Raw genomic sequence first — 20133 nt, 5'->3', positions numbered from 1 at the left:
GCTCGTGCAATATGCATGGACGAGTGACTAGAAGTTCCTGTTCCAAGACTGGCAAGGTGCATTTGTGTATGGCTTTGTTCGCTTTGATTCCTCGTCTCTTCTTTCAGCATCAGTGACCGGAATTGTCGCACTAGTGCTGCATCTTCCTCAGCCCGACTGGAAAAAGTCCAAGGACTTGCGTAGCTTAGCATGCACTAGTGCATTACCAGTATTAGGCTGCCCCATTATAATCGGTGAAATTCACGTGGTTCATTCCCTAGCATCCCTGTATCCTGGGCCAAAAGCAAATGCTTGCGCCAAAGATGTCCTGCTTCACTTGCTCGAGAGATGTCGCAGGGAAAAATGAAGGAAGCTCACACTAACACGTAAGGCTTGAAGGTAGCGAAGCTGTATGCAACCGTCGCGACCATCATGACTGTTTAAGCCCACGATTGCAGCCAATTTGTTTCTTCGCTGCTGCAACGATCTTTACTCCATCGTTGCGTGAGCCTCGTTCATTGTTTGGAAGTGATAGTCATTGGACATCACCGTGGAGGGGCGTCCACTATGGCTTTGCTTTCTCGTTCTGGGAAAGCGTTGCCACGATTACGGCGAACGCTGGAGTTTCCTCTCTTTTTGGCAAATATCTCCCTAAGTGGGTATGCTTGGCTTGACAAACGAGCGCTGGGGACGCTGGGTGGTCGGTCGCCGCGAGGCACGCGCACACGAGTGCTCGGCATTTTCTTGGAATTTTTAAATGCGGACACCGAACCCCAACGGTTGCATAAACAGCTTCGCTGTTTAATACATACTAGTAATTATCCTTAAAATGGCAAAAAGCGCATTTTCGGCACGTTGGCTTTGATTATAGACGGTAGCATAACAGGTGCAAAGCATGCCTAATTGCTAAGATTGGGTCGGGGTTTTGGGAGTGCACGGAATAAAGGGGTGAGTCAATTGCTTTAGAAAGGGTAATAATAGCACATAAAAAAATGCTGCTTGCTAATTTACGACGAAATGGTAAAAACAGGTTATTCCATTGTGTTACGGCGAAAGGGTAAAAACAGATGTCATGTGTTGTCTTTTACGGCTGCGGAAAAACGCACAGAAACTCTTCGCATTTCTCGTCTTCACGGAGATACGCTCATGCGCTTCTGTTGTTCCGTTAGTTTCCTTTTGTTTTTGCGCGAGCCGCCACCGGCGGCAGCGTCGCGCGGTGACTTCTGGTTTCTGGTTTCGCCGCAGGTTTCGCGATCACCACCTTCCGCTCGCGCCGGCTGCGCTGCAAGCGGCCCACTTGCGCTGCTCGCATACCGACGCCCCGCGGTCGCAGCAGCTGTGCGCGTCGCAACGCGCCAAGAAATATCTGAGGCGGCAGGTCAGGATATACTCGCGTCAGCGCGGCGATACGTGACGCGATCCAGTGAACGCGCTGCCTTTCAGCAGGCGACGACACCTTAGGCCTAGAGTCTCCGCTACCGACGGTGTGTGTCATCGACGCTTTCGAGCCAGCGGTTTGTGTCTGTGCAGCAAGTGGGGCGGCGGCTCGACCACCGCGAAGAGACCATCATGCGCAGGAAGAACGAGCTGGTGAATCACAGCGCGTTTCGATGCTGTTTCTGCTGTCATGTACGCACGGGCACGGTGATCGTGGGCGTCTGGCACTTGGTGAGTGGTCCGTTTAACACGTTTCTGGTTCTCGAAAAAAAGAAAAAACTGTGGAAAATACGGGACGTTATTTGTCGTTGAGCAAAGACTGTTGTTTCTATGAAGTGGGGAAAGATAAAATCACACGCAAGCCAGAAGAGGCATCAATCATTGCGTTTGTCGAGGAGGCGACGCGGACTGGTCGATATGTCGAGACGTGAGCTCCGACAGGGCCTGACTACGACTTCTTTTGTTGTGCATTGACGGGTCGTGCGCGCCGTTGTTAACGTTCTAGGGTTACGGCCTCGCAAATCCCTTGCCGCGCTTCTGCTAGCACCTTGACAAAGTCGACACATGCCAGCTGTTCATGTGAATGCCACCGGAACGCAGCTGGGGTAGTTCTCTTGGCACTGGGAGGTCGTGTGAAACGATATGTCAAGTAGCTGCGGATGTTGCTACAGTAGACGCGCCAATTAGCACGCAACCAGAAGCAGCGCTCGTTCGACATCCGCAAACCAAAACTCGTTCGCTGTTTTGCGCTTTTTTTTGTGGCGTCGCGTACTTACGCCACCCTGTTTTTGTTTTTGTTTTTTATCAGGATCGCCGACCCCAAATCAAAGGCTTTCGTGGCGAGCCAATCGTGTTTATTGGTGTGGCTGACGAAATTCACTCGCGCATTTGTAGGCGTTGCACTTCGGACAAACGTTACTGACTGTAAAGAGCGTCACTGGACATCGCAAAAAGCGAGGCCATTTTGTTTTGCATGTGAAAGAGGAAGAAAAAAAAGAAAAAACCCATATCAAGGAAAGTAAACAAAAAAAAATTGACCAGTCAGCACAGTGGCTTACCGCAGATAGCACCGGGTCAGCACAATACCGTTTGATAAGGAAGTAAAACTGACTCTCAAGCACTTTTTGATGCTTGCCTTTTTGCTGTTTGTGCCTTTCTTCAAGCGCCGTCTGTCTCCCCTTGGGCATGAAGATGTGACGCAAGTGTTGCCCCTTTTCAAGGAGGCGTGAAGTGGCAGTTTAAACCTTTACATTGAGAAAAAGTTCTGATGCTATATCTTTCATGTGCTTCCAAAAAACGTTGCAAAAATAGTCATTTCTGAGCTATAATCTCTAGCTCTAGTTCGATCTAGGATGATAAAATTCGGACAAACGTTTCATAGCGTGACAAGCATGCCTTGATTACACTTGTTGCCGTTTCGTAATTTGTTATGTCCTTTCAAATGAAAACAATTTCGATGGGTGTCATGGCAATATTGACTTCGTTAATTGCTTACCCTGACTAGCATAAGGAATAACAGAAAAGGCCCACAGTTCATGCTATGAACGGGGTTTTACAGTGAAGGTTTTACAACACACAAAAACGATTCTTCTGTAACTTGCGATTTACGGTACCTTAGATATATGATTAGCAGACACACGTAGGGCTGTGGCTTCAGCATGCTGTTGGTTAAGCGGTGGCTTCGATTTGTATTGAAACGGCAACTGGTAACTATCCGCAATACAGGCTGAGATAAAACTCCCCACGGGTATGTAGTCATCTGAGCAATCCAATGTCATATCATTTATCTCGAGATAACTTCACTAGAGTCGAGTTACAGCCGTTTTGTGTAGCCAGCGCTCCACCTGTAGAATCTCACATAGACAGCAGATAAAAAATCTGAATTGTTTACAACTCCACAGAGAACCAGTTACAGCGAGTAAATGAAATCTGGCTTAGTGGTGTCATCTTAGCAGCCAATCGCACTATGAATTTTTCCAAGATAACTACATTTGATTGAGAGCTATACAGAGCATTCGCAAGAAAGTTGGCTTTATTGCAAAGCGTATTCTGTTGACGGACACAAAAAAATGCTGGGGCAGAGCCGTATACGAGTTATTTATGAAAATTTTTGTTATTCTATTCAGTTTCTATTTGTTCTATCCATCACAGCAACTCTACTGGGTTCGAAGTATGTGCTACCCGAAATCCGTCTGCCAAGAGAAAGTTCGAATCTGAGAAACGAAGTCATCTCTTGCATACATGAAACAAAATGTTCCCTGCCTTGGCAAACAGGATGTTGTATGCCTAATGCGTGGGCAACACAAGTTTCTTTCCCCCCCTTTTTTTTTTTTTTGCAACACGTGTAAGAATTTTTCTACGTGTGTTGCAAGTTCAACAAATCTTATCTTTGGTTTTTACGCGAGTTGGTAAATTCTTTTTTTGTTTTGTTTTGCGTAGAAGACAAAGCTCACTCGTAAGAGACAAACGTCTGTGTTATGAGCAGCAACTACGCAGTGCGTTGCTGAGCTTATCTCCAGTGCAGAGCTCATCATTTGTTCGAAAAAAAGACAGAAAAGCCACCTTCTTTCTTTCTCTGTCAAATGTGAATGACATTGGGAGCTCTTTCGAAAAAAGAAAGAAAAAACACCTTTTTTGTTCTTCGTCAAATGTGAATGACATTGGGAGCTCTTGCTTTGTTGCCACAGTTGCGGCAGTGGAACAACCAACGTCTTTGTTGCAGTTCTGTGGCTTGTGTAGCAGTGTGCAGTGCTCTGCAGAGTCGTAAATGCAGCTTAGAGGGAAATAAACCTCAATTCGGGAGTCTAAATGTCATCCTTATGTAGACACATCTCGGGAAGCCCAGCACAAACTACAGTGACAATCGAGCCCAGCTCATCCCAATATGTTTACCTTGCCTTTTCATGCTGTTTGTTTCGTTAAGATTGTGATCTTTTTATTTCCACAGGCATTGCGGAAACAGTTGGGCTGTTCACTAAAGTGCCACATTCCCTCACTTGTAAGAATACGTACGCGGGCATGAGAACATAAATATTTGTGTTCGTCACAAAGCTTCTTGGGGTGTTTTTAGGCTGCATTTAAATGCATTACCGTTGTGGAAAGCAGTCCACTAAGATGACTGTGGAGATGGCTGAAGAGGAGGACGTATAGTTAAAGCTCAAATTCCCAGTTGAAGTTAAGCAGCAGCCAAAGGATGAAAATGTCAAGCTTTCTGCAATCTTCGATTTCGCTGCACTCGCCACACTCATTCAGGTAGTGCAGCACTCGCCTCTTCAATTTTCGAGTGCAGTGTGCAGCGCCTACACTTTTCTGTTCGATTTACCGACGCTGCAGAGAGAGCAGGATGAGTTCACGGCTTTCCCCGCACCTCCCAGGGAGGAGGTGCAGAAGCAGACGACAAAAGTGCAGGACTGGTTGTGCAGTGGCGGCACCTGCGTTGAACTGGCTGCACTAATTTTGAACTCGTGCAGAGAGTGCAGACCAAATCGAAGAGACCTTATAAACAAGCCAGGAGCAGTTTCACAGCACCAAAGTGCGAGAACATCGACTGTTGTGCAGACAGGGCCCTTCTCATGTTAACAAGGACAAGAAAGAGAAGCGCTGGCTTTCCTTCTGTTCATCCCTGGTGGTGATGCAAGCAGTTGGCTTTGCCGTGAGGCTTGGCCTTCCAACTTCTTTGTTGGACATTGATTTTTCTGTTGGCATGTTTGCACGACATTCAAGCTGTGCAAGAAAGCCGCTTATGAGACGCTCTCGATGCAAGCACATAGGTGACAAAATTTGAGGCCAAGAGAATTTGAATATTTGAGGCGCAAATGTTTATCTGCCCAACTACTGTTGACAAACCACGAGGGGGGTCAGCTGCATTTTGCACCACTGAGGTAGAAATAATTATTATAGTGGGGGAGGGAAGGGTTACAGGACGCATGTTAACTTCTATTGTGCTAAGGGGGGAAATGCATATAGCTCCTGTCCACCCAAATACCTAATACAAGTTGTAATGTCAAGATTTGCCAGGTAAAATGCCCTTGTTTAATTTTTGAATGTGATGTACCAACCAGCTCGCCTCCGTCCCTTAGTCAGGGTTCTCCCCAGAAATTTGTGAGAGGTGGACATTCTGAGACCAGGGGGGGATGGGGAGATGTTAAGTTCAAAAATTTCAAATTTTAATCACAGATTCAGCAACGCGGGTCAAATACCGCTGGCCAAACACCGCACATAGCTGGCAATTTTTCCGACTTCTTAAAAACAACTTGTTCAGACTCCTCCGCATATACAGGCAGCAAGCCGTGCTGCCTGCTGCCGCTGGGGTCGCTCTCGCACAGTGGCCGTTTTTAGTCCCTCGGACCCGCATTTCAAACGGGTCAGTCGGAGCGGTGGGGCCTACAGAACTTAATTTAAGCAGTGGGCGGTGAATCGGAGAGATGGGCGGTGGAGGGGAGCAGTGGGCGGCATTTCCACCGCCGCCAACCGTGGGGAGAACTCTGCCTTTAGTTGAGTGTGAGAAACTGCACTTAGGGTGGCTGTTGCAGCAGTGCATTGTATAGTATAGGTATACTGGCCAGAGGCGTGTGCCACCAACCCCTCCTGGTTGCAGGTGCTGCACGTGCTGGCCCTGGCCGTGCTGGTGAGCATGATGGTGCGGCCGGAGCTGTTTGACAAGCTGTACGGCAGCGGGGGCACCACGGCCACCCACCTGTCGGGCAGCTTCCTCACCCGCTTCCGGCCCACCCTCTACAGCCACCCGGAGGGGGGCCCCCCCACCCCCGACATGCCCCTTAACGACCCCAAGCTGGCCACCATCCGCGAAGGTACTTGACGCACACCTTCCCCTCCCCTGTTTGATTCAGGCCAAGAAAAAGTGGCGTCCTGGCTGTTCGACTCAGTCTGAGTTGGAGAGTGAATGAAAGAAACGCATCTGAGTTTTTGGGTGGGAATGGAACGAAGGCCTTTAATGCATTACCAGCATGCATTACCACTTTGCCACACCAGAGTACCAGCGGTGGAGCGAGAGTTATTTTTGATTTTTGATGCCTTGCAGGCTCTGGGAGCGTTGGTTTAATGAAAAGGGTACAAAAAAATTCAATGAGTGGTCAACAATCACAGCCAAGTGCGTGCCACGTGACAGGTGAAAGTGACTGCGTACGAGTTGAATAGGTGCGCCCCAGCTACGGAGAGCTCTGATTCTGAAAAGCTGTGGTGTAACCCAATCGCACAGCTGGGCACACATATGACATTGTAGGTTCTGTTGCGGGAATGAGCCAGTGGGTTGCATCACCGTTGCCTTGTTTTCCTAATTATGTAGCTTATTTGAGCGAAGTGTGCGTTAAAAGTGGTGTCAGCATGATTCTAACGAGGCAATCTTTTGAATGAACCAAACTTGTGTTTTGTCTGCATGGCCCCGTTAAGTGATTGTTATGCAGCATTTAGTTGTACATCATTAAAAAGAACGTGCTGTCACAAACTAAAATCCACATGTTTGCTTCATTCAGTGCATCATATACCAACAATAAAGGCATTTTTTTTTACCCTGAACTTGCTGCACTGGTGCAAGCAGTGCAGCATATGTTCATTTTTTTAGTAATTGATATCCCCAATAGCACTCTGCACTGGTCTGCACGACACTGCACTAATCTGCACCAGTTCAGGTAAAAAAAAAAATGCCCCTAATGTGGGTGCCATTCTTGTGACTGTGTGCACATTCCTCTAAGCCCTGTTCTCATTTGAGTGCTTGAGACGAGTTTGTGGGTGTAGCGTGGGAAAACAGTGGACTGACAGACAATGCATTGCCGCATCGTCTGCTTTCTGTCAGCCACTTCTCTTCTCACGCCTTATGTTGCGTTTGGTTTTGTTGTTATCTTTGTTTTCTGATTGGCTTTTGTTTTCTTCTATTTTCTTTTTTCCTTTTCTTTCTTTCTTTTTTGGTACGTAATGCAGTGCTCTCTAGCCTTGAGGGGGGAAATAAATGCGGTGGTGTGCCTGTAGGCCTATTCTGGGGTCCCTGGTGTCATACTATCATCATTATCACGAGTGACTGAAATGACAGGGTAAACAGCATTATACAAACGTACTTCTGGTATTTAATACCCCTGTCGCACGGGCACTTTCAATCGCGATTGAAGTGAATCGCGATCAAATTTTCGAGCGCGCTCGATGCACTGCTACTGCTACATGGCCCGTTTCAATCGCGATGGAGAAGTTGCGCCAGTTGCACTTGTGTGTGCCTGATGGCGCTAACAATGTACTTGCGGCTGGCGTCTGGTAACTTCGTGCAGTCGCAGGTATACGTAACTATGTAAATGTTACCGCACGCTTATTTGGGCCAAGTTATTTGACACAATTTGTGGCATTAGTTGAAGTTGTCACCTTCTGTGCCATCACTGAGCGGGGACGAGAGTACCGCCGCTTTCGTTTGATCGCGCTTGGGAAATCAGGATTGAGTTCGAACGGGATCGAGCTCGATTGCGATTGAAACTGCCATGTAGCAGCGCCCAATCCGGATTGAGCTCGATCCGGATCGACTCAGTCGTGATTGGAAATGCCCGTGTGACAGGGGTATAACAGTTCCAGTGAGGCTTTCTGCTCTAACCTCCTTCCTGTTCTGTCCCTTGCCGTTGCACTGCAGCAGCACAGGTTGTAAGACTGACTTCTCAAGCGCAACAAAATTTGGAGTAATCGAGAGACAATTTGACGTCTTTTTGCAGTGCAGGTGCCCTTAAATGTCTTTTTTGTAGTGCTCCTGGGGGCCACTGTTCTCTCGCTCGTAGAGATGGCCATTTCAGCGCACGTTTTTGTCACAGAGGCCACCTGTTGTTTTGGTTCCCCGTTGTAGCCACCGTGTTTTTTTTTTTCTTTCTTTTTTTTTAAACAGCGGAGCTATTCTAGGGCTGGCCCTGACAGCAGTCTCTGTTGTTATCGTGTCACACTCTCCCGGGACCAGGTTTCTCTGCCGCAGAAAATCCGGTTCCCCATATAGAAACAGTAGCAAACGGTCCCAGGGCCATCATATTGTAGTACGACGGTTTTTAATGTCCCTGGAAAGGTGTCTTCCCAGCAATGCTTTTGTGTTTGGAAGTGAAGCCGACAATCACGGTATTAAAAAAGAGGCAAGGCAGATTGAAACGAATGAATGGAGGGAAAAAATGGAAGCTAAAACGTCGTTAGAGATGTACAGGGCCGAGAAATTGAACATCAGAAAGGGAAATTTCTACGATAATTTCCAGGGCAGTGCTTTGCTTTTTGAGGGTAGAGCAGGTTGCCTGCGAACTAAGAGCTTTGTGGGGAAGTATCCACAAAATGATGGGGTACGCGTGGTCTGCGGAAAAGAAACAGAAACTATGCGGCACATAGTGTTAGAATGTGAGGGTATCCATCCAAATCTACATGAAGGGAATATTGGGCTTCCAGAAGCTCTAGGATTTAATTTAAGGGTAGCACAGAGGAAGTTAACTTCAAGGCTGTCGAGGGGACGAAATGAAGATTAGAATGCTGGTGGACGAAAAGCAGAGAGGGGAATATTGCCTAGGACAGTTACCACCTGTAACAGGGAAAAAAATGTATTTTGTGCCTAATAAGTTTTTGGTGCCTGCCCTACGCAGCGCTAGTATTAAACCAAGAGTGTAAAACATGGGTATATTAGTCCTTTTTGGTAAGATGACATGTCATCACCCCCGCTACAAAGGGGAAACCACTATCAATCATCATCATCATGTAAGCTTGGTCTTTGTAAGCTGGCTTCCCCACACTGTGTGTTGCGCAGTGAAGCGTGGCCATCTACGGAGGGAGTGTGATTACAGAAAACAGCTCTAACTGTTGTGCTATCGAAAGTGTCCCGAAACAGATTATGTGACAATTAGCCGCCGAGACGATTCCACCATTACACCGAGTTTCATTTGCTTGTCACGATTAGTTGGTTCACAGTGAAGTTGTAAACGTTGCAGAATTACTGTCTGCTGTCAATGGACAGCCATCTATACGGAGGAAGTACGGTTACAAAAAATGGCTGTAACTGTTGTTTTACGGAACTATCTGGAAACAAATTAACAAATTGTATGACAATAAGCCGCTGAGGCGACTCTTAAAATTATGCACCAGAACTTCGCAGGCCATCCATCTTCACAGAAAGGAAGGGCACTGGATTTTGCTCTCCTTACCCGCCCCGGTGGCTCAGTGGCTAAGGCGTTCCGCTGCTGAGCACGAGGTCGCGGGTTCGATTCCCGGCCGCGGCGGCCGCTTTTCTGATGGAGGCGAAAAGCAAAAACGCCCGTGTGTACGAGATTTCGGCGCACGTTAAAGATCCCCAGGTGGTCAAAATTAATCCGGAGCCCTCCACTACGGCGCGCCTCATCGCCTGCGTTGCGTCGGCGCGTTAAACCCTAGAATCAAATCGATTTTGCTCTCCTTCCCCCCTCCCCCCTTTCCTAAAAATGAAAGCAGGGGCGGTATTCTCGTAACTGTCCCTTTTGAAAACGTCCCTTTTGAGTCCCTTTCATCGTGATGTACTTCCGGTTAGGCAGTGGGCGTTGGCAGTAGGTTTGTTGCGCTTGCGTTACGTCTCTTCCGGTTGTTTGCTTTTAGCCAATTAGGGCTCGCCAAAAGGGACACTTTTGAAAGGGACGCAAAAGGGACAAAACTCGAGAATACCACCCCAGAACACGGTAAGGGGCTTGTTGTAGACAAGATTTGCAAAGTCGAGTGGTTGAAATCTAATACGAGGCATTTTGCCTACAACTTTCCTTATGGCCTAGGTGTTTGTGCGAAGTTGCTAAACGTGACAATCGTGTTTTCCTTTTCAGAGGACCTCCATGTGGCCCTGGCCATCACGGTCTGCACGGGAGTCATCACCCTGCTGCTACTGTACGGGACGATATGGGTGAGATGAGACTCTGTCAGAGCGATCGTTTAAGGCACCGCAGTTTTTGTGTGTGTGTGTGTGTGTGCGGAATACAAAGGAGATTAGAGCTGAAAAACCAAGCACGAAAGCATGTTCCAACTTGGAAAAGTGTTATCTACAAACAATATTGCCCTTGTTGATCCTGCTTATTAAAGGAGCCATGAAGACAAAATACAAGTTGGGTTTATTAGAAAGACTGCTTAGTCCCAATAACAATGATACCAATATCATTGCAATCTTTGAACAAATAACAGATATTAAAGAAAACGTGTGAAGCAGTCGCGACCCCCTAGCCAATTTCCCGCAACTTTTCTATGACGTCACGGAACCTTGCTTGTGCGATTGGCAGCCGCCTAACTGACCTGCCGCAATGACACATGACTGGATGTCTGTAATGGGGCCTCTAGTTCCATTTGACCGCATCACTTGAATGCTAACGTGCAGTTAACGCACTGAAAATTGTTTTATTTTTGGCCCGTATGGCATTCATTCTTGCTCATGCACGTCACTGTGGCGCAAAATTTGAAAGTTTTTAAATACTTCTTGCTTTTTTTCTTTTTTTTCGTTAAAAAAACATCTTTTGTGGCTGTAATGGAGCTGAGTGAGATACTGAATCCTAGTTCTTTCAAATCAAACGAAGTTGTATTTTCTCTTCATGGCTCCTTTAAGCAGTAGCTTTCTTAGACACTTATTTATGGCCTTCCTTGTTCTCACTTGTTGACAAGAAACGTTCTGTCTATCATCCTCGTCTTCATCATCGTTCTTGGCAGCCCACCTTAGCTAGTGTGCTACAAACCACTGACCAGTGTATCAATAGAAGTAACGGGTCACGCGGTTGATTTGGGGCTGGACCGCATGCCCGTTGCATGCTGCAGTCTTGGTCTTTCACGCGTTGCTAAATTCATCCGATGTTTGTGTGCGTTCATCTCAGTTCTGGGAATGGGCCAGTGACCGCTCAGTGATCCCGAACAAACAACTTCCACTGTGCAATTTTGCCCGAAGATGAGCGTGGGGGAAATGTGGTTGTGTCGATGAAATTCTGTTTTTCGGGGCGGCAGTGTTGTTGATGTTGCAAGCGGCCTCCCCCTCCTTTCCCCCCCGTGCAGGGCCAGCCGACGTACCTGATGCCCTTCTTCTGCCTGCAAGTGTTTGACTTTGTGCTGTCGGCGCTGACGGTGGTGGGCTACTTCTCGTACACGCCGGACGTCCGGCGCCTCGTTGCGGCCTCCCGGGACCTGCCCCTGCAGAAGGAGCTGCTGCGCCTCGACCCCCAGTGGCTCTGCACCGTCGTCATGATCGGCTTCGTCGCCTGCATGATGCTCAAGGTCTCCGCCTGTCTCTCTCACTGTTCCCCTACCCCCACCCTCCGCTGCAGGCGGGTATCAAAGAAATGCTGGCACCCGGTCGGTCGTGGCAGGCTCTGCCAGCCATGACCGACCTTGAGCCACGACCGGCCTTCTGTTGCTAAGACCACGATACGTGGTCTTGAGCAACAGAAATTTGCCAAAAAATGAATTTTCTGTATTAATTTTATTTGCTGTCTACATGTCCCGAAGAATGTGCCTGCAAAATATTATAGCTGTACCGTAAGTAGTTGTAAAGCTGTCGCCATTTGAAGTTGTCTGAATGGCCATTTTCACCTGCGTTTTCAAGCTTGGTGCCTTGTATTCCCAGGACCATTTTTTTTTTCTCACGAGGTCAACTGTCGGATACAATATCTTGGGATGTACTGATTAAATTTATATCATTTTGGCTGCATTTGAGAGCTTAAGAACTGAACAGTGCAATAAAACCACAAAAGTATAGAATTTCGTTATTGCTGGTACAATTTTTTATGCCGTTTGTTTTACGAAAACATTTATAATTGATGACCTGACATTTAATAAGTCTACAGCAAATGCAGAAACAATGCTAAGATTACTGCTGTGGTACAGTTGCACTCCCTGGTCCTTCTAGAGGACAAAGGGACAAGAAGTATTCAAGCATATCATGAGTAGATAATTTAAAAATTGCCCGAAACGGAACGACATAACATGTTGCACAACTCAGAACTTACGCTGTATGGACAAAAACTGACTGCGTATTTGTGCTCAGGATGTTAATGTGCAAATCTGAAGCATCTTGGTTCAAAAATGGCAAAAATGTCCTCAAGACCAGTGTCCCCCCTTAAAGCATTGGCTTCAAGCTGACAATGTCGGCAGTGTTTTCTCTTCCTTTTTTTAAACCTGGGTAAATTGTAAGGTGTCCTGGAAGGAAAGATTGTTTGCCATCAACGTGTTGCTGCTGAGTCTTAAATATGGGGTTTTTGTAAACTTGAATGCGAGAGCGGAAAAAATCCCGATCTCAGTGGCAGTGGAACCACATTGAGACATACCTGACAGGTGGAAAAAACACTGCAATCTCCACCTTTTGAAAGAAAATCTGTTTTTTGGCAGCTACCAGAGGAGGAAAGGCAAACCTGCCACTGACTTCCACATTCTGTTCCCCTAGCACTGTTGCGAGAGGACCTGACCCCAGATACAGCGAAAGACTTAGCCAAGCTTATCGACCCACCGTGATGGCTCAGTGGCTAAGGTGTTGGGCTGCTGATCCGAAGGATATGGGTTCAGTTATCCAAGAAGTTTTTTTTTTTTTTAGTTTGTAAAACAAAATATGTAAAAAGTGCTTGCTCACATTTCCTCACCCTCCCATTTTTTTCCTGTGATAAGTACCGAATGCAAGCAACAAAGTGAAGCAAGAATTTTGTAAATTAGGATTTAAGAAAACTGTTTCTTTTTTCCCTTGATCTATTTCCCCCAGGCCTATGTGATGGGAATTGTGTGGTCCTGCTACAAATACCTGAGACTCAGGCAGGAGGCTAGCCTCGTCGACATTGAGGCCGACACTGAGGTGAGCCGCATGCCTGCCTCACCTTTTCCTCGCCGTCTACTCATTCTCATGCACTGTTATTGCTTGTCCAGGTCTTCGAGAAAATAATTCGAGTAACATCTAAGCAGTTCTAACAAGTCGCAATGCAAAAGCATTGATGTACAGTCTCGTGAGCAAATCAAATGCGATCACGAAAATATGAACCGGAACACAAACAGGGTGATTTCTTTCCATGCAAGTCGAATTGACGCGTGGCTTGAGGGGGAACATTGCTCTTAAAACGACTTCCTTTAACTTGTAAGCCAAGTCTGTAAAACTTGCCAGTCTTGCTGCTTTTTTCCCACTGATTTCAAATATGGCATTATTTTTTTTAAGTCAGTCAATCAATTCCCAAGATGGTTAGAAATAATTCGTCATTTTTGGAGGAACAGTGGACAAAACAGCCATAAAACTGTATAATCTCTGTATTTTCCAATACCATGAACCCTGGTGAATGCAATAAGAGAAGTGCTCTTTTTTGACGCACCGTTTGGAACTAATTTTACAGCTCATTAAACTTTGGTGGCACCAGTGGCAACGAACCACTTCACCCGCCGCGGTGGCTCAGTGGCTAAAGCGTTGCGCTGCTGAGCACGAGGTCGCGGGTTCGATTCCCGGCCGCGGCGGCCGCTTTTCTGATGGAGGCGAAAAGCAAAAACGCCCGTGTGTACGAGATTTCGGCGCACGTTAAAGATCCCCAGGTGGTCAAAATTAATCCGGAGCCCTCCACTACGGCGCGCCTCATCGCCTGCGTTGCGTCGGCGCGTTAAACCCTACAATCAATCAATCAACGAACCACTTCAAATGCCCATTTCAAGCACCAAAGTTTAATGAGCTGTAAAATTAGTTCCAAGCAGTGCATCGAAAAGCTGTTTCTCTTATTGCATTCACCAGGATTCATAGTATTGGAAAATATAGAGATTGCAGTTTTAGGGCTGTTTTGTCCACTGTTCCTCCAAAAATGATGAATTATTTCTAATTATCTTGGGAACTAATTGACTGACTTAAAAAATAATGCCATATTTAAAATATGGCATTATTTTCTAAGAAAATATATCTTCTTAGAAATAATGCCAATTAGTAGGAAAACAGCAGCAAGACTGGCAAGTTTCACAGAGCTTATTTGAAACTTCAAAAAGTTGTTTTGAGAGCGGTGTCCGCCCTTGGTTACAGCAACAAAGTTGGGAGATGTGGCTTTCCAAATATACCAATAGTTCACCCGTATTGGACCTCCACTAGCTGTAATTCTTGATTTTGCGTTGTCTGGTCCGTATTTTCGTGTTTCCATTTCATTTGCCCACGAGTGTACGTTATTGCGCTCTTCCAGTTTTGCGCTGCGAGTAGTGGTGCCTGGTACGCCGCTGGGCGAGGTCAGCGGGGCAACATGCGCGGCACGTGCTTGATGCGGCGTGCCGCTGCCACCGAACCCTGCACCCACAGCCACTGCTGCACTCGCTGCTTCCCACGTGTGGCTGCACTGGCGCGGGCGTTGTCTAGCAGTGCAGTCCTCTACTCGCGTTTTTATTCACGCGAAGCTCGTCCTATAGAACGCTTCATTGTTCTGTGGGAGCCATTTCACTGCTTTTGATGCTTATGGCAGCTGTCTTGCTCAATGGACTAATTCAATAATGCTTTCGTTTCTAAAAAACGCTGCGAGAGCACCCAATGCTTCCACAGCATAGCATGTTCCAGGGAGTGGAACATTTTGTTCAAGGCATACACTTCCCTTGCTGCCTCAGTGTTCTGTCTACTGTTTTGTGAGTGTATCAGTTTGGAAAGCACGCGCGCACAGCCTGCAGTGCTTAAAGGAGCCATGAAGAGAAAATGCAAGTTGGTTTTATTCGAAAGATTTCGTATTTTATAGTGCCCCCAGCGCTTGTCCGGATACAAACGGTGCTTTATTCACTGAGAAATTAAACAATTTAGGTTAAAATTTTGATTTTCCCGCTCAATCGTGCGTTTTCGTGGTCCCAAGTGACATCACTGAAACCGACCGCTCTGCAGCCTAGAGTACCTTCATTCACGCATCCGCCGTACAGGGTAGAGACACGTAACGCTGGCGCCGCCATGTTCAGTTGCTCGCTCGCCGCCGAAGCAAGTCATTGTGTCAAAACCGCGCTAAAATTATCACCGCAACGCGGTTTACTGAAGAAGTTTGAATCATATTGTCTGTTTCGCGTTGCTAGGTCTTGTGGGAAACGAAAAGAATAACGCGCTGAGCCCATTGGCCCAATTGCGGCGGCACGGGACCGTTCGAAGGTTGTCTCCACCCTGTACAGCGGTGTTGGTTTGTTCCCGCGTTTCTTTACGTTCCGTAACCTAGATGGCGCCACCATACCGTGGCAAGCGTTTGGTTTGTTTTTGCCCGCATTTAAACCTGGCTTGTTTTTGTTCTGGGAGAAAATATTCGTTCCCTGAAACAGTGCTCGCTCGACAAATGGGGTCACGTAAGACACCGTTGCTTGCGTCAATCGGCCAGTGTCGTCTGAGACAACCCCAAGCCCCGTAGTGCTGTGCAGCGAAACCAAGCATGCTGTGCGCAGTACGAACAGCAGAACGCATCAGTACTTCTATGTTTACATGTGCTTTCGTAACTTCCACTGTTTGTCCCATCATTCTTATTGCTTTGTAAAGAATGTGCCCTAAATTTAAGCGCAAATCGCTCGTTCGTCTAGTTTGTAAGTTCTACCTAATTTGCGTCTGCTTCTGCCAGCCTCCGCCAATCGCAGAGCTTAGCTCATGTGACGACATAGGTTCTGTTGCGGGAAATGAGCTGGTGGGTCGCATGACCATTCCCGTTTTTCCTAATTATGTAGCTTATTTGAGCGAAGTTTACGTTAAAAGTGGTGTCAGTATGATTCTAACGAGACAATCTTTTGAATGAACCAAACTTGTGTTTTCTCTTCATGGCTCTTTTAAAGTTTCGGCGCGACATTATTACATTTGCACGGCGAAGGGGGACGAGGGGCTTTTCAAGATTATCTGACTCAATCTGACTGGCATCCTTTGCTTTCAGGTGTTGCCCTACGGCCAGGTAGGCACTCATCGGTTTTTTTTTATTTGCTTCATTTTTACCTTCCTCCTAGAGTAGCTGCATATCAGCCTGCAAAGAATGTGCTTGCTTCTTGCCTGCCTGCATAAAACGCCTCCCTGCAACAACAACTACCGCTTGCTTCTAAGTGAACACCTGGACTTCTTTGAAAGGCTCCTTATCACACAGTGAGCGGGAAAAAGGGGCAGTTTACTTCTTCAGAGATACCAACAGCCCCAAGAGTGAGACGAAAAGAGGGGGAATGTTTTTTATCGGAAAACCTGGTAGTGTATCGACTTCAACACGTATGTTAGCTAAGATTGACCTCAGGTTCTCCCCATTCGCAAAAGAGAGCCAAGAGAGCTTTTTGCATTTTTTGAGGCATGCATTTGTCACTATAATCAACCTCTTTTTTGAGGTCACTGAAGCTTGGCTAATAAAAGCTTCGCTGAAGTTTGTGTGTGAAAGGCTCCTGATACCTCTCCTGTGAGGCACTTGCAATGTCTAAACGTGACAGCGGTATTGCGGAAATACGGTGTGCTTCAAGTTGCCACACAGTAAGGAAAAGCGTTTCTCTGAAGAGAAGCGGTGCTTTTTAAATGCGCTAAAAAATCGTTGGTGGCTGAAATTACTAAAACAGTAAATGTTTTTTCTAGGTATCTGTACATAAGGTCGTTGGCTAGTGCTCTTTCTTTTCTTTTCAAGGAGCGATTTTTTTAATGGCTTTTAGTCCCATACTCTAGCTTGGGCCAAGTGGCTTTTGTTGGGACAGTGCATTCTCGCGTCTATGTGTTTCAGACTCTGTTTCTTGTAGCTTGACTTTTTCTACAATGCTTATTTTTGTAGCTGCTGTCCCCTTAATGATGCCAGATTTTTCATTTTGTTGTAAACACGTTGTATACCGTTTGCCTGAACCTACGAGTTAACTCAAACGAGGCAGTACTGGCTTTTTACTAGCTTCTAATTAACGAAATTCTCAAAAACGAAATGTCGATGTGGAATTTTATTGATTCAACCAAATTTCTAATACAGCACGAAAGCTCTTGTTTTCCCGAGACACAGCTGATTTTTTCTCACAACGTATTCGCTGCACTGTCTTCCAATGTTGTACTTGTCAACCTTCTTTAAGGCCTACCTCCGTAACCGTATGCAGCAACTCAACTTTGCTTTCCCCAGGTGACATATTTAAGGCACTCTTGGGTTTTTCTTGAGCCGCTTCTAAGAGCCATCATCTCCTCCCGACTTCATTGCAGTAGCCATTTGTCGCTGGACCCGGGACAGTGCAGCGGGAGGTTGTCGAGTTGCCGGATTGCCTCGCTATCTCGCTCTTGGCATGTGAACCGCACCGCCTAGCTTTTCTAGCCTCAGTTGCTGTAAAAAGAAAGGATGCATGTTAATCCATTCAGGCTTTTTAGAGCCTCTCTCGCGGGCTGAGCTTCACCCTATCACTGAACGCTTCTTCCCGCACACTGCATCTCTGCATCGTTCTTGTCTCTCGCCATGCTTCTGCGCTCTGACGACGAGAGTTCTCTCCCAACGTTTCCAGGCGCTGCTCCCACCGGACTACGAGACTGCGACCAAGATGCCGGCGTTCCTGCCCGTCTATGCGCCTCCCCCGTACCCGACCCACAGCACCTGAGCGACGCGACCGCCGGTGGAGGAAGGAAGGCGGCTGCGGTGGCGGCGCTTGCGGCCCTGAAGAAAATTGCCTGCTCCCACGCGCTGCGCAAATTTAGCATGTCGTCCTGCTGTGTACATTCTGCCACGTTTCTTCCGGCTTGCTTTCCCTTCTCTCTTTCTCTCCGTCTTGGTCAGCGCCCCCTCGGCACTTCTGTAACCATCGCTGATGTTGGGATATGGGGGTATGCGACGTCCAGTTTTCTGTTGGCAGTGTCAATTGTAACGGTGGTTCTTTGGGAAAAAGGGAGTAATGGATACCTCGCTCTGTTAAAGAGTGCTCGAAACACAATTAGTAGATGCGGGTGGCACGGTGAACAGTATTAGATGGGCATTCTGTCGATTGGTACGCAGCTTCTTGCTCCTTGGATACCCCGGAGAATCATGGATGTGGTTCGGGCGCAAGTGAGAAATCACCGAGTAGGGGTAACAACAAAATCTTGCTGAGGCTCGCTTGCCTGATAGCCATTGAGGTAGGGGAAGCAAAAACGTTCTTGCCACTATATTCAAAAAAGGAAAAAGAAAGCAACACACTATTTTTAGAGACAAATACTATATAGCTGAGAAAAAAGAGAAAGCCCAAGCATTCAGCACACACACACACAAAACAAGGTGCAATGAATTTCTGCATTCAATTTTACAATTTTTGTTTCGTTTACATTATGCAATTTTTAAATTTTTGTATCATTCGTGTTCTTTTTTTCTACTGGGAGCCTGAAGCTTCTCCAGAGGTAAGAATTTTGTTGCTGGGAGTGAGGGTGGCCGATTCGATTTTCTATCGCTGTTGAAAATTTCCTAATTATGGGGAGTCCATTGGCATGCAATTTAAAGCCCATTAGGGGCAGCCTAGATTAGTCCAGGTTGCAACCACTATGGAGTCTCTCATGGCCACAGTGTTTATTCCACGACAGTAGACACCACTCTATTAGCAACAGTAGCATTCCAAGAGTAAAGTGAGCCGAACGACATAAGTATGGTAGGTTTCTTTTTTTTTTTTCTTTTTTTTTAAGAGGAACAGTTTTTCACGCTTCGGCATTTCTGCCTTTGTTTTTAACTCCTGTCCTAGTCAATTTTATTGCTCCCGGTGTATTTTACGTATGCTGTGAATAGCTTCCACGTTCGGTTTGTCATTCTGATTGCTACTGACCTTGCCTACTACAACTTTGCGTGGCCGACAGGCCGGGTAGGTCTATTTGTCACCGCTCCCTCTCTCTCTCTCGTTCCGGTGAAATTCTGTTGGTAATCAAACGCACGCAGCTCGCAAAGTCACGAGTTTTTTTGCGGTACGGGGCCGTGTGATTTGTACATAGACGTAGATGGCGGAATGTTGCGAGTTTTCCCCCGCAAACGTAGTGGACGCCTGCATGCTGTAGCGCGGGATGACATGTTTGTTGTGCACCTCTGTTGCTCCATTTCCACAGCACCGATTCTAGTGGCGGCAGTCCCGTTTCCGTGTGCAGTGCTCGGTCGTTTGCCGTTGCAGGGGAGACGGGAATTGTACGCGTAGTCTGCATTGAGCTGTGTGAAAACCAAATAAAAATGGAAAAAGAGCTCGAGGGGTTGTGTGTGTTTCCTTCTGTTTTGTTTAACGGCGAAGCTGTGTAATCTTGAGTTTCGTTTGTGCCTGGGTGGGAAGCAAAGTGGAGAGGGGGAAAAGAGGTGAGGCGACGTGGAGCAGATGTGGGGAGCGTGCGCCTCGAGCAAAAAAACGCTTACCATGGCCTGAATCAAACCAGCATCGTGTTTAGCTTGGCATTTCCTTTGGGTTCGTAGCACGGTTGTTGGTTTTGGGCCGAGTTGAAGCGGACATGTTCAGGTGGGGAGGTGCTTGTCGAAGATTGGCTGCGCCTAGTGACGACGTAAGCTCCGACGTGCAGGTGTTCTGCATGCACTCGGCGGCGTCGATGTCCGATCTACCGATAAGATGGGCAGACCTATGAAAAGCCAAGTAAAAGGCTATCGAAGATCACTAGCTCTGCCATTTCCTCAGTCTTCGTGTCTCAATTGAAATGGTGGCCGAATTTTTCCTTCGTTGTGGTGCTTCACCACTGGTGATCTGGCGACTGTAGTGAATGTAGGAAACCAACCTTCTACCCGAGACACTTTTTGGAAGAGGCTTCTTCTGCCATAAGACATCACAGTTTGGGTTTCAGTTTTGGGTAAAGCAGATGTGCCAGAGGAACCTTGCAAGCTAAATATGTTTCATATG

At 46.9% G+C, this 20133-nt stretch overlaps 1 protein-coding gene across 2 annotated transcripts; it reads left to right on the top strand.

Moving 5' to 3' along the window:
• Nucleotides 1–1215: 1215 nt before the first annotated feature.
• Nucleotides 1216–19480, top strand: LOC144159107 (lysosomal-associated transmembrane protein 4A). Of its 2 annotated transcripts, XM_077690392.1 has the most exons (7): nucleotides 1217–1647; nucleotides 6014–6227; nucleotides 10212–10288; nucleotides 11416–11634; nucleotides 13109–13198; nucleotides 16233–16250; nucleotides 17794–19480. In XM_077690392.1, the coding sequence occupies exons 1-7, from the start codon at nucleotides 1549–1551 to the stop codon at nucleotides 17884–17886; spliced, it is 810 nt and encodes a 269-aa protein (XP_077546518.1). In that variant the 5' UTR covers nucleotides 1217–1548; the 3' UTR covers nucleotides 17887–19480. The 2 variants fall into 2 exon arrangements, with proteins under 2 accessions (XP_077546519.1, XP_077546518.1); XM_077690393.1 differs by lacking the exon at nucleotides 16233–16250 and having other exon boundaries at nucleotides 1216–1647.
• The last annotated feature ends 653 nt before the right edge of the window (nucleotides 19481–20133 follow it).

Source organism: Haemaphysalis longicornis, unplaced genomic scaffold (assembly GCF_048455015.1).
Source record: "Haemaphysalis longicornis isolate Haplotype H1 unplaced genomic scaffold, Haemaphysalis longicornis Haplotype H1 scaffold_10, whole genome shotgun sequence".
In the NCBI taxonomy this organism is placed as follows: domain Eukaryota; kingdom Metazoa; phylum Arthropoda; class Arachnida; order Ixodida; family Ixodidae; genus Haemaphysalis; species Haemaphysalis longicornis.
The sequence above is the reverse complement of the archived record's forward strand: the minus strand, read 5'-3'. Positions and strand labels throughout refer to the sequence as shown.

Coding starts and splice junctions, on each gene's coding strand:
- LOC144159107 (XM_077690392.1), top strand. CDS start 1,549: ATGCGCAGGAAGAACGAGCTGGTGAATCACAGCGCGTTTCGATGCTGT. Junction 1,648..6,013: donor TCGTGGGCGTCTGGCACTTG/GTGAGTGGTCCG, acceptor TCCTGGTTGCAG/GTGCTGCACGTGCTGGCCCT. Junction 11,635..13,108: donor TCGCCTGCATGATGCTCAAG/GTCTCCGCCTGT, acceptor TATTTCCCCCAG/GCCTATGTGATGGGAATTGT.